Below are 17,971 nucleotides of genomic sequence, written 5' to 3' on the forward strand. Positions count from 1 at the left end.
TTCGGGGACGGGGGATTCTCAGTTGAGGAGACCGTGTCCCCTCAGTCTCCTCTCCCCCCCACTGCCTCAGACACTGAGCCACAACCCATCCCTAAATGAAGGTACCTTGTTGGTCTCTCAAGGTCAGTCTGGTCCCTTACGCACGTGCAGAATAATGCACTTTCAATCCACTTTCAATGGACTTTGCAGCTGGATTTGACTGTGCGGAACAGCAAGAGCCACTTGCAAACAATGATGAAAGTGGATTGAAAGTGCATTATTCTGCATGTGCGGAAGGGGCCGCTGACCGGTGGTGGCTTTCCAGGGAGTGTGGCAAAGGTCTCTCCGCCACCTTCCACCTGGTCCTTCTGAGAAGCTGGGAATCGAACCTAAGACTTTCGGCATGCCAAGCAGGTTCTCTCCTACTGAGCCACATCTCCATCCTAGGAGGCCCCACTGACTCAGCGTACGGCTTCCCAAAGAGGCGGCTTAAAAGTTTCCTGAATAAATAAATGCAGGGAAAGCTTTGTAGCAGCTCTAGGCTTGTGTCCGTTGTCTTTGGGGCCTGTGGAACGATGCTGTTTAGAGAAAACGCTACTCCCAAAAACAGGATGTATCCCAACTAGTTAAACCGTATGCCCCATTTTGCTTTTGTGTTGTGTTTTGTGTGAAGGCTTTTAGAACATTGTCTATTGTCCTCCGTTGCCGAGGTTAATGTATTTGTTCTATCAAAACCCTGAGATCCAAGTTAGAATGCATTGATGGGGGTGGGGTGGGGGGGTCAGAATATTTGGGGAAAGGGGCATTTACACCTGATTTTCCAAATCGGAACAGCTGTGACAGTCATGCTCTTTGAAGTCTAGTTTTAAAAACTTGCCCCGGCCTGGCACGCTTTCTTTCCAGCGGCACTCCTTTTCACCTTCCTTCCTTCCTTTCCCCTGCCCTACTGTCTCTACATTCATTTATGCGTGCCTGTTTGCCCCTGCTGGAGACAGGGGAGTGGGGGGGTTCAACATGTTTCTTTTCTCAGCTAAGGTTGAATTTGTTTAATTGCATGCACACACTCATTGACATTGCAAGGAAAAGGTGGCGGGTGGGGGTGGGGGCTGGAAAGGGGCTGGAAAGAAGCCAACTTCAGCTTTTTGCGTGAACTAACAGGAGTGTCTCTGCATAGATGGGCACAGATTCCATAAGCAAGGAAATGGGCTTATATAATGAGGCAGGAAGAGCAGAAAAACAGTCAAAAACCAGAGTTCTGTCCAGGTCAGTTGTGGGAAAGTGAAGCCTCTCCAGCAAGCCGCGTAATTTTGCGTGTCTTCTGCACGTACTTCCTGCCATCACAAAAGCCTGCTGCTCTGTGTCTACCCTAAAGATAAGAATGAAATCTGTGTAAAAATTTTCATTGGGATCAACCAAATTGATTCAAAAGATCGAGATAGTAGAACCGTTCAGATGTCACACAAAGTGTTGATTTGGAAGGAGGAGTAAGAGGAGTTTGGATTTATATCCTCCCCTTCTCTCCTGTAGGAGACTCAAAGGGGCTTACAATCTCCTTTCCCTTCCCCCACAACAAACACCCTGTGAGGTGGGTGGGGCTGAGAGAGCTCCAAAGAACTGTGACTAGCCCAAGGTCACCCACTGGCGGGTGTTGGAGTGCACAAGCTAATTTGAATTCCCCAGATAAGCCTCCACAGCTCAAGAGGCAGAGCGGGGAATCAAACCTGGTTCCTCCAGATTAGAATGCACCTGCTCTTAACCACTACGCCACTGCTGCTCCTGCTGCTTTAATGAATCTATAGCTACTGTGATTGTCCAAACATGGACTACTCCACTGACTGTGGCTGGAGTATTTATTTTATTGTACATTGTTTTCATTAATACGATTTTTCCCCCTCCAGTGGTGACCAAAAGCCACTTAGATCGTTCCCCTCTCCTCCTTTCTATTCTCACAACAACCCTGTGAGGTAGATTAGACTGAAAGTATGCCTTGAGTCAGTACATCAAACAATGATCTGTTTTGAGGGTTGTTTTAGAATAACTGTGGTTAAATAAAGTACGGCTTTGAGTGATGTGCCAGTGTAGGCCCGCAGACTTGTTTATTGGCATGCTTGAACACTCCCTTCGCAGTCTCCCTGGCTGGCAAAACCAGCATTTGTTGAGGCAAGGCAGGATTTGAACAAACATCTTCTAGCTCATTGCAGCCTTATTTTTTTTCCTCTGCCACCAAGCTACTGGGCTAAATTGTCTTCATAGCTTTGGGGAGCTCCCGTTGTCTCTTTACGGTTAGAAAGGTGGAATGTTAAAATACTATAAAAGACAATGATAAAACTTGATTTGGGTTTTGGGTTTTGGGTTTTAGTAGAACTGTTAAGGCAGGTTTGCAGGGGTCCCATTCTCTGATATTGTAACTCTGGAAAACTAGAGACCCTTAAGCATTTCTTGACTGCTCGAGATAAGTGGATCACAGAGTAGAAGAAGAAGAAGAGTTTGGATTTATACCCCACCTTTCTCTCCTGTAAGGAGACTCAAGGTGGCTGACAATCTCCTTTCTCTTCATCTCCCCACACCTTGTGAGGTAGGTGAGGCTGAGCGAGTCCCCAAGAACTGTGACTAGCCCAAGGTCACCCAGCATAAGAACATTAGAATGAGCCTGCTGGATCAGACCAGAGTCCATCTAGTTCAGCACTCTGCTACTCTCAGTGGCCCACCAGGTGCCTTTGGGAGCTCACATGCAGGGGGTGAAAGCAGTGGCCATCTGCTGCTGCTGCTGCTGCTGCTGCTGCTGCTGCTGCTGCTCCCGAGCACCTGGTCTGCTGAGGCATCTGCAATCTCAGATCAAGGAGGATCAAGATTGGTAGCCATAGATCGACTTCTCCATAAATCTGTCCAAGCCCCTTTTAAAGCTATCTAGGTTAGTGGCCATCACCACCTCCTGTGGCAGCATATTCCAAACACCAATCTCTCGTTGCGTGAAAAAATGTTTCCTTCTATTAGTCCTAATTCTTCCCCCCAGCATTTTATTATTAATTAATTAATTTATTTAATTTAATATACCGCCCCATCCCCGAAGGATGTATGCCCCCTGGTTCTAGTATTGTGAGAAAGAGAGAAAAATTTCTCTCTGCCAACATTTTCTACCCCATGCATAATTTTATAGACTTCAATCATATCCCCCTCAGACGTCTCCTCTCCAAACTAAAGAGTCCCAGCAGGAATGTAGGAGTGCAGAAACACATCCCCAGGTAAGCCTCCGCCACTCAGGTGGAGGAGTGGGGAATCAAACCCAGTTCTCCAGATTAGAATCCACCTGCTCTTCACCACTACACCACGCTGTACACTCAAAATGGACCCCAGCTCCAGAGGTGGAGAGTGTGACTGAATTGTTAGCCATGGTTGATACTCATGCGACTCTTGCCGTGGCAAAATTCCTACCCTGTTTCCCCGAATATAAGACATCCCCGGAAAATAAGACGTAGTAGAGGTTTTGCTGAAGTGCGAAATATAAGGCATCCCCCAAAAGTAAAGGGCGTATGCAAAGGGGATTTTTTGTTTGGAAGCAATGCCCAATGACAGACAGGAAAATACACCAGAAATATAAGACATCCTAGAAAATGAAGACACTTGAGTGCTTCTTTGGGAGCAAAAATTAATATAAGACACTGTCTTATATTCGGGGAAACACGGTATCTGTGGCATTCAGTGATGACTGCGATATCTCATAGTGCAACTGTATCATTTATAATTATGTACCTTATTTTTTCCTATATTTCCTTGTGACCAGCTGCTCTGTGAACATAAATGAAGTGGGGTTGTTTTTTTCTGGTCATCTTGTACTGATCCGGATAATGTTCCTTTCCAGCGCCTTGCTCTTGAACTCAGTAATGTCTGCCTTCAGGGCCGAGTTTATTGCTGCGAGGTCTATGGACTTTATTGCTATGATTAAAGAGTGTGAGGAATCCGGCTTTCCTAAGGTAAGCTTTATCTTCCTCCCCTTTCTCTTGGGCAACTTTATGGATTAGCGAGTCGTTTTTTGTGCTTTATAGTCCCCGATATATTTCACAAAAGATAAAAAGGATATATGTTTTTTGTTTGAAAGCACTTTCCGCTCATCACGATTTGCCTTCTCGTTCTTATACTTTAGTCTTAAATCCTGTTGAAACTGTACTTTAGATGAGTTTATTGCATTGTGCTCCATGTAGTAATCTATTCTGGCCTAAGAACATTAGTGGGCTAACTGGAGAATGGCACATGTAAATCCAGCGTTTTGTCAATTATACTGGCTCCTGGTTGTTTTTGGGATTAGTTCAAAGTGCTGACCTCAGCCTTTAAGAAGAGTTTGGATTTATACCCCACCTTTCTCTCCTGTAAGGAGACACAAGGTGGCTTACAAGCTCCTTTCCCTTCCTCTCCCCACAACAGACACCTTGGGAGAGAGTTCCAAAGAACTGTGACTAGCCGGCAGGTCAGCCGGCAGGAATGTAGGAGTGCGGAAACACATTTGGTTCACCAGATAAGCCTCTGCCACTCAGGTGGAGGAGTGGGGAATCAAACCCGGTTCTCCAGATTAAAATCCACCTGCTCTTAACCACAACACCACGGTGGCTCTATGCCCCAAAAGCCCTATGCCCCAAAGACCTGAAGGGACAACCTGCGTTCATGTCAGTTTTTTCACAATTTGAATCAGCCACCTGGGGCTTGGTGAAAGCAAGCTTGTTTAGATCCAACCAAAGCATTACAAGATATTTTTAAAATTTTGTAGGACTCTTGTTTCAGACTGTATGTGGTTAACAAAAATAGCAGATTTTTATATGTTAACAAAAATGGCAGATAGGGAATGGCTGAAAAGCCCTGCTGTGGGCAGTGGGATGGTTTCAGAAATGTGGAAGTAGTAAATTTCAGAAATGTAGGAGTAGAAAAATAGTTTTAAAAAATCATGAGTTGGTATGGATGGCCAGCACTTCGAACTGGTCTCAAAAGCAACCTGGAGCCAGTATCACTGACAAAACACTGGATTTACATGTGCCATTCTCCAGTTAGCCTTCTGGCTACTGCATTATTATATTACATTGGCATCATAAAAAATATGCTGGAGCCTTGCATGTAATCTATTGTTCCCATGAAATGATTGGTGTTGCATTCATAGCACAACAGAGCCCAAAGTAATGCATGGTGCTCTAATATCTAAGAGATGGATGTGTTGCTAGTTCTCGTTTTTTTTCTCCTAGCAAAGGACTGCTGTGTAGTTTAGGCATTTGGGAGTATTTCTGGGTTTTCCTTTGTATAACAGCAGCAGTGAATTAATTGCAGTTATCTTTAGCGTGTGCTTGAATGACAGTCGCTAATGGATGCAGTTTTGAACGGACTGTCTGATATTTCCACAGCATCTTCTCTTTCGCTCTCTGGGGCGGAACTTGGCCTTAGCTGACCCTCCAGAAGGCGATCGACTCCAGATCTTAAACGAAGCGTGGAAGGTTATCACGAAGCTAAAGAATCCACAGGTGGGCTGTTGGTTGGATAAGGCCTAAAATGCAGCCATAGATTCTTATATGCCACGCAAGCTGCAAATATTCCCTCTTTGGGAGTATTGCTTATCTTTCTTTGGCCAAGGAATTTGCTTTTGCTTTGCGCTAAGATTTGTAAATGGATTGGATGAAGAGCATCCCACTTTAAAGATTGTAAATGAAGTCTGGAAGGTTATCACAATGCTAAAGAATCCACAGGTTCTCTCTTTGGGAGTATTGCTTATCTTACTTTGGCCAAGGAATTTGCTGCTACTTTACACTGAGATTTGTAAATGGATTGGATAAAGAGCATCCCACTTTAAAGATCGCTGAAGAGATCAAATACATCAGAATGCCACAGACTACTGAGATCTAAATTCAGCATAAATGTTCTGATCATCCCGTACTACTTACCATATTATTGTAAAGGTTGGTCGGACCTATCTAAATGTAATCCTCCGGGATGGCTTCCCAGAGGTGCATTCTATTTTTTTTTAAACCTCCAGAAGGCCCTGGAAGGCATGTTTCTATTGAAGACCTTTTGGCTTCGGATATTTTTGTGATGGTTGATGTACTGATCCATTGAGGACTTTTTGGGGTGTGTGGGGTGTTATGTTCTTTTTATTGGGTCGATTGTTTATGTAGTTTAAACAAAGATTTGAAACCTGTTTGGGCATATGCCGTGCATGATTGTGGCAAACTGCTTTGGCCCCTTCACTGGAGGAAAAGCGTGGTTATAAACATTTTAAACAATAAAAAGCATGGGGTTTAATACAGCAGGGGTTGCTGTGAAGGCTTAATAAACTTTTGTGCAATGTATTGTTGAAGGCTTTCACAGCCAGACTCACTAGGATGTTGTGGGATCTTCTGAAGATGCCAGCCACAGAGACAGTGAAATGTCAGGAGAGAATACTACCGGAACATGACCATACAACCCAGAAAACCCACAACATCCTAAAATTTTGTGCATTTTTTTTCTAAGGGATTGCACTTTAACTATAACTTCAAAACATTCCTCTTTCAGGATTACATCAACTGTGCAGAAATCTGGGTAGAATATACCTGTAAACATTTCACGGTATGTGAAGATTGTTTTTATTCCCTTCATTCCTACCTGCATCTCTTGGAATATGCTGCCACAGGAGGTGGTGGTGGCCACTAACCTGGATAGTTTTAAAAGGGGCTTGGATAGATTTATGGAGGAGAAGTTGATGTATGGCTACCAATCTTGATCCTCCTTGATCTGAGATTGCAAATGCCTTAACAGACCAGGTGCTCAGGAGCAGCATCAGCAGAGACCATTGCTTTCACCTCCTGCATGTGAGCTCTCAAAGGCGCCTAGTGGGCCACTGCGAGTAGCAGAGTGCTGGACTAGATGGACTCTGGTCTGATCCAGCAGGCTCTTTCTTATGTTCTTGGCTTCAGACAACTTTGTATGTCAGCAATAGTTTATAATAGTTAATAGTGGTTTAGATTTTTTTAAAATTACACAACGTTTCACAAGCCACAGTATTTTAGATTCTCTCTGCACCTTGTTCATGTGATATTCTATTGTATGTCTTGTCTGTTGGGGTTAGTACATGTGTGCCATGCGTGGTGTACTGGTTAAGAGCAGGTGGGTTCTAATCTGGAGAACCGGGTTTGATTCCCCGCTCCTCCACCTGAGTGGCTTATCTGGTGAACCAGATGTGCTTCTGCACTCCTACATTCCTGCTGAGTGACCTTGGGCTAGTCACAGTTCTTTCTGAACTCTCTCAGCCCCACCTACCTCCCAAGGTGTCTGTTGTGGGGAGAGGAAGGAAAAGGAGCTTGTCAGCCACCTTGAGCCTCCTTACAGGAGAGAAAGGTGGGGTATAAATCCAAACTCTTCTTCTCCTTTTTTAAAAAGCAGTGAAAAACTGTGATATCTGGTTCTTTAAAAGCAGGAGCATTGCCCTGTAGAGATCCATCCTTTGTGAAACCCATATTAGTGATGGAGAAATGCTGCTAATCTCCACTATGCCAGCCACTGTGCAAGAGATCCAAGGTTAAATATCTACCTTTGAGAAGTCTCAAAGCGGCTTACAATTGCCTTCCCCTCCCCACAACATGCCCCTTGTGAGGTAGGTGAGGCAGAGAGAGTTCTGTGACTAGCCCAAGGTCACCCACCAGCTTCATGTAAATGAGTGGGAAATCACACCGAGTTCTCCAGATTAGAGTCCAGGGCCACGTTGGCTCTCTTTGGGGAATTCGCAGTCCCTGAAAGATCTCGTGTGTATCTGCACCACTCACTGAACAACAGTTACAGGTAAGTGAAATCCCATTTTAGCCTTCAGGTGCCACAGAACACCTTGTTTTATTTTATCTTAAAGCATTGGGACCTCAAGGAGCCTAGATAAATGAAGAGTCTTCCTAGATTGCTATAGGTCTGTGGCGGCGAACCTTTGGCACTCCAGATGTTATGGACTACAATTCCCATCAGCCCCTGCCAGCATGGCCAATTGGCCATGCTGGCAGGGGCTGAAACTGATAAGGTATAATCCTGCTATCTGGAGATATAAGAGTCGCCGCCACTGCTATAGGTCAACCTCCTGAGCCCAATTGTGCAGTAGATACGGCCTGCTCGTCTCTTTAACGGTCCTGTCCTTCAAGGTGGTTTGGAGGATGAATTCGGCTGTGCCCCTTTTTGCACTTCTGCTCCGTGACAGATTTTATCTTTCCGCTCCGCAGAAGCGTGAGGTCAATACGGTTTTAGCTGACGTCATTAAACACATGACCCCCGATCGGGCATTTGAAGACGCCTACCCTCAGGTAAGCAAAGAAGAATATTTCAAAAACCTTGAAATCCACCGTGGGTGTTGTTTAAACAGAAACGAATGATAGATATTGCAAACTTCGAGTGGTTTTAAAGACAATAACAGTGCAAGTTCGATGAAGAATAAAAGTGTATTGTCGAAGGCTTTCACAGCTGAATTCAACTGGTTGTGGTGGGTTTTCCGGACTGTGTGGCCGTGGTCTGGTAGATCTTGTTCCTAATGTTCCGCCTGCATCTGTGGCTGGCATCTTCACAGGTGTATCTCAGATACACCTCTGAAGATGCCAGCCACAGATGCAGGCGAAACGTTAGGAACAAGATCCACCAGACCACGGCCACACAGCCTGGAAAACCCACCACAACCAAGAATAAAGGATGATTTGTTTAAGGTTTAACATTTAGCCAGCAAAGGGGAGGGGAGGATAATTTAGCAGTTGGGAAAAATCTCTTGATAGCCTTTAAATAATTTTTAAAAAGGAGGTGGGGAACTGTTAAATAATTTTTTTAAAAGGGGGGGGGGGCTGTTGTCGATGGTATGTCCACCAAAGAAGCAATTGGTTTAGGTAGAAGGAAAGAAGTGTTTGAATGAACGTAAAGGAAAGTTACCTGTCTTTTCTCTCCCCCCGCCACCCCTGTTCATTGTCTGACCTCCTGTTTTAGCTTCAATCTATCATTGAGAAAGTGATCAGCTACTTCCACGATTTCTCTGTCCTGTTTTCATTGGTAAGTTTCCAGATGATGGTGGGACTCTTATTTGCAAGTGGAAAATAAACAAGAACAGGGCTTTTTAAATGCCTGACAACAAAGCGGTTTACAGCATAAAGCATATGACTAGCCCGAGGAGTAAACTGTTCTGGGTTGCTCCAGTTTGAGCCTGTTGCTTTCTGTGTACGTGCAGTGGAATAACTTTGCATAGGATTTGCACTGTATTGCTCTGTCAGTGTACAGAATGTGCCCTTTCCCCATTTCTTGCTAGCTTTGGATGTTGTCCTGCATCTTCCCGCTTCGCTCGTTTTCATTGCTGGGGTTCTCAGTTTGTTTGGGATTCCTTTGCTCGATATTCTTTCAGTTGACACACAAGTAATGTAAACGTTAAGAGTACCAGAGTGGCGTAGTGGTTAACAGCGGCGGACTCTAACCAGGGGAACTGGGTTCGATTCCCTGCTCCTCCACAGGAAGCCTGCTGGGTGACCTTGGGCCAGTCATAGTTCTCTTCCAGCTCTCTCAGGCAGGCAATGGCAAACCACCTCTGAGGATCGCTTGCCTTGAAAACCCTTCTGCGATGCCAGACGTCAGCTATGGCTTGAGTGCAAAATCACACACACATACACACTATGTAACACTAAGAGCCAGGATGGTGAAGTTCCTCAGCCCCTGCCCCATATCCCACTTGGTTTCTGAGGGTCTTCTGAGGGTCTGGAGCAGCTTGCCAGGGGATGCAAGAGGAAAGGGGCAGAACGTGCTCTCTAGACATCTTCTATTTCTAGTTCCTAGAACCCTGCCTACGGTCTGGGTGCAGTGATTATGGATTCTAATCTGGAGAACTGGGTGTATGGAATCTAATCCAGAGAACCAGGTTTGATTCCCCATTCCTCCACCTGAGTGACAGAGGCTTATCTAGATTTGTTTCTACACTCCTACATTCCTGCTGGGTGACCTTGGGCTAGTGACAGACAGTTTTTTCCCTTTTTGTTAGATGACCTTGGGCTAGTCACAGTTCTTCGGGACTCTCTCAGCCCAACTTGCCTCACAAGGTGTCTGTTGTGGGGAGAGGAAGGGAGAGGAGCTTGTCAGCCACCTTGAGTCTCCTTACAAGAGAGAAAGGTGGGGTATAAATCCAAACTCTTCTTCTTCTAAATTTAACAGGGAAAAAGCAACCCAAGTGCATACAGTGGTGCGAAAATGAAAACTCTTGGTTTGAGTTGCAGAACTAAACTGTAATGAGAATTTTCACACTGAAGTGTTATGGCTGTGAAAGGGGGTCATAGCCATATAGGGGATGCGAGGCTCAGAAATAATCCAGATGAAGCCGAGAAGTGCGCTTGAGCTCGTGTCCCTAAACTTGGTTCAGATATTTTTGACCTTTTTCTTCCCCTTCAGGAAAAATTCTTGCCATTCTTGGATATGTTCCAGAAGGAAAGTGTGAAAGTGGAGGTTTGTAAATGCATCATGGAAGCTTTTATTAAGTAAGTATAATACGTTCTGATTAAGTGCACTCTAGAGAGCCGTGACAATCTATCAAGGGGTCATTAATAGTGGCAGATTGAACCAGTTAGTATGTTGTAAAGGTTTTCTTGCTTTGCAAAGGATCAGGCTACAAAGGAGAATTGAAATGCATTTATAATTCTCATTGATCTGTTATTTTGTATAAATAGCTTATTATGGAACTCAGTGCATTAGCTCAAGCTGGTGTATAAATAAATTAGCAACTGTTGGATATTATCCAGAGATATTACTTGAGCGGGTGCAGACAGGCCTTGAAGGGCAGCGTGCAGTTGCAAGGTTGCGTGTCCAGGTAGTACGCTCCCTGCAAATTTGATCACCCGCCACCTGTGGAAGGTAGTGCATTGTTTATCTCCAGATGCAAAGACTACATATGCCAAACCTTATTTGTTTCCTCTGTGTGTTTTTGTGTGTGTGTGTGTGAAAAGAGAGTGATACTGTATGCCTGGATCGTATCCCATGTTTCTAAAATGGATGCTTTGGTACAATTCCTGCTTAGAAATTGCTTCTCGGTACAACAGCTTGTATTGCTCCATAAACCATATGCTTTTCAGCTGCAAATGTGATACAGAGAGATAAACATGTGAGCATATGGGGTGTTACAATCTCTGCTATGGAAGGGGAGAAAGTCAGTGGCTCCTTAATTCAAGCGAAATCGCAATATCAAAATAGTTTCATTGTCGGCGCTGAATAAACCCTTTCAGGCATTTAATTTCCTTTTATCACCTTGCACGATTGAGATTGAAGGGTTCACGTTGCACGGGCTTTAAAAGCCGTGATTTATTTTTAGCAAGAAATGTTAAGTGGTGACAGTTGAATCTGGAGAAAATGATCAGCAGAAACGCTAACTAGAGGAGAGAGAAAAACCCCTCTCAACTTCCTCAATCCATTATAAAAAGGGCAGCGTTGCGGTTCATTGATCCTGCCAGCGGTGCAACATTTCAGGAGCGAGGGATGATAAAATTCTCACGTAATGCAAGACTAATTTCTGAATGGTTTGGAGATGTGAGTGACAGCAAATGAAAAATGGTCGTGTTTCAGCAATGGTTTTGATGAAGCACTTCTTGCTCGAAATGGTGCCCCCTGATTATATTTGGATTATTAATTTTTAAAACAATTACTCAAGTAAAATCGGCAAAATCTTGTGAGCGTTTCTTGGAAATGGCATGAGACGTGTCATAGGAACTGAAGTTGGGAACTTCCCATACTCCTTGCTTAAGCAGAGGTGCCTTCCAGAATTGTGAGAAGTGGCTTAGAAGAAGAAGAAGAAAAGTTTGGATTTATACCCCACCTTTCTCTCCTGTAAGGAGACTCAAGGTGGCTTGCAAGCGCCTTTCCCTTCCCCTCTCCAAAACAGACACCTTGTATGGTTGGTGGAGCTGAGAGAGTTCTAGAGGTCACCTTGCCCGAGGCCCCCACAGGAATGTAGGAGTGTGGAAACACATCTGGTTCACCAGATAAGCCTCCGCTACTCAGGTAGAGGAATGGGGAATCAAACCTGGTTCTCCACATTAGAATCCACCTGCTCTTAACCACTACACTGGGCAGGAACTAGAAATAGAATAGTTCCTGTGGGCAGGAACTAGAAACAGAAGGTGCCATAGAGCACATTCTGCCCCCTTCTTCTTGCATCTTCTGGCAAACTGCTCCAGACCCTCAGAAGACCCTCGGAAACCAAGTGGGCTATGAGGCAGGGGCTGAGCAAGAGGGGGGAATTCGCAGGCGTCACCCCCTGGCCTGTTCTAGTCACAGCAGAAATTGTATGAGAAGAGAAGGGGGTATTCTGACTGATAGTCTCTCTTTCCACCTGCCAGGTAGATCCCAGTGGGTCCTTGGCTTTTTAGAATGAAGGAGCCACAGGAGGAGGCAGGAGAAAGGGGGGAAAGATCTGCCCTGTGAATTCCTCCCTTTGGCGATTCGTAGGACTCAGTCTCACTGCCACAGGTGATGCCTTTTGAATTGCTTTTTTTGGGAGAAGTTATTCCAAGACAGCCTTCGCTCCGAGGCGAACTGCAAGTTTTCATCCTCTGTTCCACCAAACCGGGAGCCACGTGCATGAACCGCGGCCCCCTCTGCTGATAACACCTTAGCTCTATGGTAAATAGGCGACGGAGCTGCTAATGCTCTATAATCAGACGAGGCTGGAAATGAAGGCTTATTTTCTGCGACAAGACTTTTCGCCCAGCGGGGAAGCGTCATCGGTGCAGTATTGATGGAAAGAACCACTAATTATCGTGCTTAATTTTCCTGCCTTTGCCAGGCAAATTGAGGGCATGGTACAAAAACGCACACCCGTTTGCTGTTGGCATTTCCAGTGCCTACAGATCTCTTTTGGGCGGACAGGTGTGACGTCTCTACCTGTGAAGGTGTTGGTGTGCCAGCAAACAAAGAGGAGGGTGGGGGGAGAGAGAAGGGCTACATTTTGGCCAAGTACATGGAGGGCAAGTTTAGCCCCCAGCTTCCCTCCCAATCTCCAAGGAGCTCCTCTCGGTTGCTACAGCAGAGAAAAGTCTTTGACAATACAAAAGGCCCTTCGTGCCGCACAAAATAATGTGGTGTGCTGCTGTTCGGCACGTGTGCCAAGGGTTACGTAGTCCTGATCTGTGACTGTTTCAAGCAATCAAAGGGGTAAAAGGTCCACAGCTCCCAAGTCAGCGTGGTGTAGTGGTTAAGAGCAGGTGGATTCTTAGCCGGAGAACCAGGTTTGATTCCCCACTCCTCCACCTGAGGGCCGAGGCTTATCTGGTGAACCAGATGTGTTTCCACACTCCTAAATTCCTGCTGGGTGACCTTGGGCTAGTCACAGTTCCTTGGAACTCTCTCAGCCCCACCTGCCTCATAAGTTGTCTGCTGTGGGGAGAGGAAGGGAAAGGAGCTTGTCAGCCACCTTGAGTCGCCTTGCAGGAGAGAAAGGTGGGGTATAAATCCAAACTCTTCTTCTTCTATATGTCATGTTAGGTCTTGTTAAAATCCTGAGAATCCCAGCAACACGTGACCTCACTTTAATTAGCAGCATTTCAACTGTTATGGTTTTGACACCTTAGTATCCTATATTGATTGACTGCTTTTCCCACCTAAAAATTTTATACAGTGAAGCTCAAATACTACACCAGGGGTCTGCAGCCTATGGACTGCCAGATGGTCATGAACTACAATTCCCATCAGCCCTGCCACTTGGCCATGCTGGCAGGGGCTGATGGGAATTGTAGTCCATGAGCATCTGGTGGGCCACAGGTTAGAAACCCCTGTACTAAGCCTCTTTTGAGTTCGTGGGCGCATTTGAAATTCTGACATGGCATGGTGGGGGCTGCAACAAAATGGCTACTGCAGGAGGCGGAGCCAGCCACAAGATGATTATCCTCTTATCAAATGAATTATAGCCATCTAAGTGCTCTAAGTTAACCAGATTCCTGGTGTTGGGATAAGTGCTCCTGGTAGTTGGAGATTACCCCTTATAGTAGTTAGCAGAGTGGCACGGGTGGCTAGAACACAGCAGAAGCCCTTACCTCGTGTGCGTGCGTGTGCGTGATGGATCCCAATGTGCGGCAAGCTTACACAAAAGAAAGTCGGAGCCAGTTGTAGTTTCTAGTCTAATAAAAAGAGTATTTATTAGTGAACTCCATTCTGGATAGAAAGGTAGGTAGATAGAGTCACTATGCTATCTTAATCTAGCTGGATGGAGATGGATGCGAGGAGCATCCATCCTCTCTCTAGGCATGGTAGGAATAGAAGAGAGAAGGGGTAGAGGAAGAAGCCGGAAGGAAGGAAGTCCCTGAGAGTATCAGTCTAACATCAAAGGGATAGAACCAGCATGATAGAGTAAAGGTGACAAATCCATAGGTCCCTATCTAGCCACTAGCTCTCTAGTAAAACTCCCTCTGTAGGTTGAGGCAGGAAACAGCGTAAAGTCCTTCACTTCCAACACATGGTACGTGATAGGAACCAGAAAACGGCAGAGTTAGTTACGAACTTCTTGCTGGAAGCTCCAAAACTAAATGTTCTTAAACCTGAAGAAACTGCTCAAACTCACGTGTTTTCGTCTGGACCTGATTTGATTATTGATGTGTTTTTTTAATTTAAACGAAATTGAGCTGAGAATATTTTTGTAAAATTTTATTTGTGTTGTGCCATTGGAGGTTTTTTATGAAGATGCTCTGTTGCTTTCCCCCAATGTGCGCACGCTTAGGCATCAACTGGAATCGACTAAAGATCCTGTGATACTGAACGCCCTACTGCACGTGTGCAAGACCATGCACGACTCAGTCAAGTAAGAGAGCTCTCTGTGTGTTTTCAATGGTGTTTTCAATGAGCAGACCTCAGCCGCTAAGAGTGAGGATGTTTCCCACGTGCTGTTGTTCTCTGTGGACCTGGCTAACGCAGGCAGGGAGCTGTGCAATAGAACTCGTAGCACAGATGGCTGCCGCCTTAATCACTGCTTTGTTTTGAATGCCGGAATAAAAAGAAGATCTGGGGAAGTGGGGATGACTTCATAACTTAGCTAATGGGAAGAGAAAGCAAAGAGTGTTGGGAGAGCACAGAGAGGAGTAAACAAGGTGGCAGGTGCTGTTCAGTGGCCCCCTTCCCATTGCTTTTGTCAAAAAAGGAGGAGCGGTGGATCCAGTGAACAACTCAGTCTTGATGGGTGCTTGGTGTAGTGGTTAAAAGCAAGTGGATACTAATCTGGAGAACTGAGTTTGATTCCCCACTCCTCCACATGAGTGGCAGAGGCTTACCTGGGGAACCAGATGTGTTTCCGCACTCCTACATTCCTGCTGGGTGACCTTGGGCTAGTCTCAGTTCCCTCTGAACTTTCTGAAGGTGACTTACAAGCTCCTTTCCCTTCCTCTCCCCACAACAGACACCTTGTGAGGTAGGCGGGGCTGAGAGAGTTCCAAAGAACTGGCCCAAGGTCACCCAGCGGGAATGTAGGAATGCGGAAACACATCTGGTTCACCAGATAAGTCTCTGCCACTCAGGTGGGGCTGAAAGCTTCCAGAAACAAACAGGGGCACACCTCTGGGGCAGCCCCTGCAACTTGCTGTCTGCTTCTCTGGGCACCAAGTGAAAGAGCATAGATCACTCAACGATTGACAGATCTGTCCCTGTTGCTGATTGATTGCAGCACTGTGCATAGCTGCACTGTGCATAGAAACACACAGGTAATATGAACCGTTCTCCCTAAAGCAGTGATGGCGAACCTTTTTGAGACCGAGTGCCCAAATTGCAACCCAAACCCTACTTATTTATCACAAAATGCCAACCTGGCAATTTAACCTGAATGCTGAGGTTTTAGTTTAGAAAAAAAGGTTGGCTCCCTCTTCCTCCACCCCACCCTGCCTGCTCTAGCCTCCAGCAAGTCCCGCGCGCACCGCTCTGTGCCTCTCTAGCATCTCTGCCTCCTCTGCGCTACCCCTCTTCGGGCAGCAGCAACCCGGAGCACAGGCACCAGGCCGCACGTCGTGCTCAGTGGCCCAGGCCAGCCTAGATGTGTGTCTGGGGGGGGGGTGTGATTTTCCACCCCCCACATGATGAACTCTGTGTGCGCAAGCCCACAGAGAGGGCTCCGAGTGCCACCTCTGGCACCCGTGCCATGGGTTCGCCATCACTGGTCTAGTAGATGTCGCTTTCGGACCACTCAGACATGTGACACAGTGCGTGCCCCTCTTGCCCATTTAGCCATAGGTTCGCCATCACTGCCCTAAAGGCTTTCGTCCTTTTAGTTTGGTAGATGAAAGTGTGTGAATTACTGAGCAGTGTCCACAATGTGCTGGAGTTAAGAGGGATTAAATAATATTTTCCCCTTCCGGCAGATGAGGAAACTGTTCCCGTGTACGTCTGCCAGGCAGAAAAGATACCTTTCCTATTAATTTCATGACACCCTCCCATGCAGACCTGCTCTGGGCACACAGTGATAAATCCAGATTTCAGAATCCATACTTGAACACCCATGATGGGATTGGGAACCCAATTCTATGTTTCCGACGGCTTTGGCTCCCTGTGTGCCTCTTCAGCCTTTCTGTCAAGAATGATTTAGCGAAAAAGATAAACAATACTCCACTTTCCGACAGATTTTTAGTTCCGTTTACTGCTAAATAGAATTCTGAATAGGCGTTTCAACTGACTGCATGGCCTATTGCTGGTAAAAACTTAAAATGACCCCTGTGTTTTCCCCACTTAGCCTCAATACATGATGCGCCACAATGCGGCTCATTTAATCAGCCGCTGTGTGGGCATATTTTCAGAGTAGCGATCCTTTTTGGTAACCTGGAGATTGTGCTATAAATCTTCCAAGCCGTCCATCCATCGGTTTTGTGTTATGGCCGTGATGGATGAGGAAGCGCTAATGAGCTAATAATGGTGAGGGTCAGCCTCCGTCGCCCCTCTCCTCTCCTCTGTCGAATTTGTATTACAAAACAGCCCCCCTGTTCCCATCTGGTGTCTGCACTGTGAGAATTGCAAAATAATGCACCGGGGACCTGTGTGTCATTGCAAAAGGATCGGGCTGGATGACTTAATTGTCATGTGTCGTGGAGCGAGGCAGCATTTCCATCAAAACAGATTTGATTTATTAGAATTCCGCTGGGTAGCCAAATAATGTCTGGAGCCTGGGTTTGAATTTTTTTTGCAGCATTTCATAATTCGTGCCTCGTATCTTTTGTTTCAGCCCAGTGTCTTATGGCAAAAAGGTATGGGGTTTTGTTGAGTTATCTCATACCGGGTAGTACGCAAACACTGGTTTTGTAGCTGACCAAGTCTGCTCAGGGTTGTTAACTGTTCTCTTGCTAGTCTCTTGTCCAGAGGAGGGCAACCAAAATGGTCACAGGTCTGGAATCCATGCCTTGCATTGGTCAGACCTCACTAAGAGTGTGGTGTGCAGTTCTGGGCACCACAATTTAAGGAGGATATTGACAAGCTGGAACGTGTCCAGAGGAGGGCAACCAAAATGGTAAAAGGTCTGGAAACCATATACCACGAAGAGAGACTTAGGGAGCTGGGGATGTTTAGTCTAGAGAAGCGAAGGTTAAGGGGGGAACATGATAGCTATATTTAAATATTTGCCGGGATCCCATGTCAAAGAGGGAGCAAACTTGTTTTCTGCTGCCTCAGAGACTAGGGCCAGGAGTAATGGATTCAAGGTGAAGGAAAAGAGGTTCCACCAGAACTTTCTGACCTCAGGGCTGTTCGACAGTGGAATTCACTGCCTGGGAGAGTGGTGGAGTCTCTTTCTTTGGAGGTTTTTAAGCAGAGGCTGGACGAATATATGTTTGATTGCGTGTTCCTGCATGGTAGGGAGTTGGACTTGATGGCCCTTGCTGTCTCTTCCAACTCTATGATTCTATTAGACTTTCTTCCTCCTGTCTTCTTGAGGAGATATTTGAGTGGAATTAAAGAAAGTTTCAACACACATTCCTCTTGACTGCCACCCAAAGTTGAATCAACATTTTTTTAAATGTGTCTTGAGTTTGGTTTGAAC

At 45.8% G+C, this 17,971-nt stretch overlaps 1 protein-coding gene across 1 annotated transcript in view; it reads left to right on the forward strand.

Moving 5' to 3' along the window:
* Positions 1-17,971, forward strand: part of VPS35L (VPS35 endosomal protein sorting factor like) — a 108,221-nt gene that overhangs the window by 27,937 nt on the left and 62,313 nt on the right. Inside the window, exons 16-22 of the mRNA XM_048494190.1 lie at positions 3,839-3,950; positions 5,361-5,477; positions 6,505-6,558; positions 8,190-8,270; positions 8,935-8,997; positions 10,375-10,460; positions 14,684-14,764. Coding sequence (XP_048350147.1) covers positions 3,839-3,950; positions 5,361-5,477; positions 6,505-6,558; positions 8,190-8,270; positions 8,935-8,997; positions 10,375-10,460; positions 14,684-14,764 — 594 coding nt within the window. The remainder of the gene's footprint in view (positions 1-3,838; positions 3,951-5,360; positions 5,478-6,504; positions 6,559-8,189; positions 8,271-8,934; positions 8,998-10,374; positions 10,461-14,683; positions 14,765-17,971) is intronic.

The sequence above is a fragment of the Sphaerodactylus townsendi genome, linkage group LG04, assembly GCF_021028975.2.
Source record: "Sphaerodactylus townsendi isolate TG3544 linkage group LG04, MPM_Stown_v2.3, whole genome shotgun sequence".
NCBI lineage: Eukaryota > Metazoa > Chordata > Lepidosauria > Squamata > Sphaerodactylidae > Sphaerodactylus > Sphaerodactylus townsendi.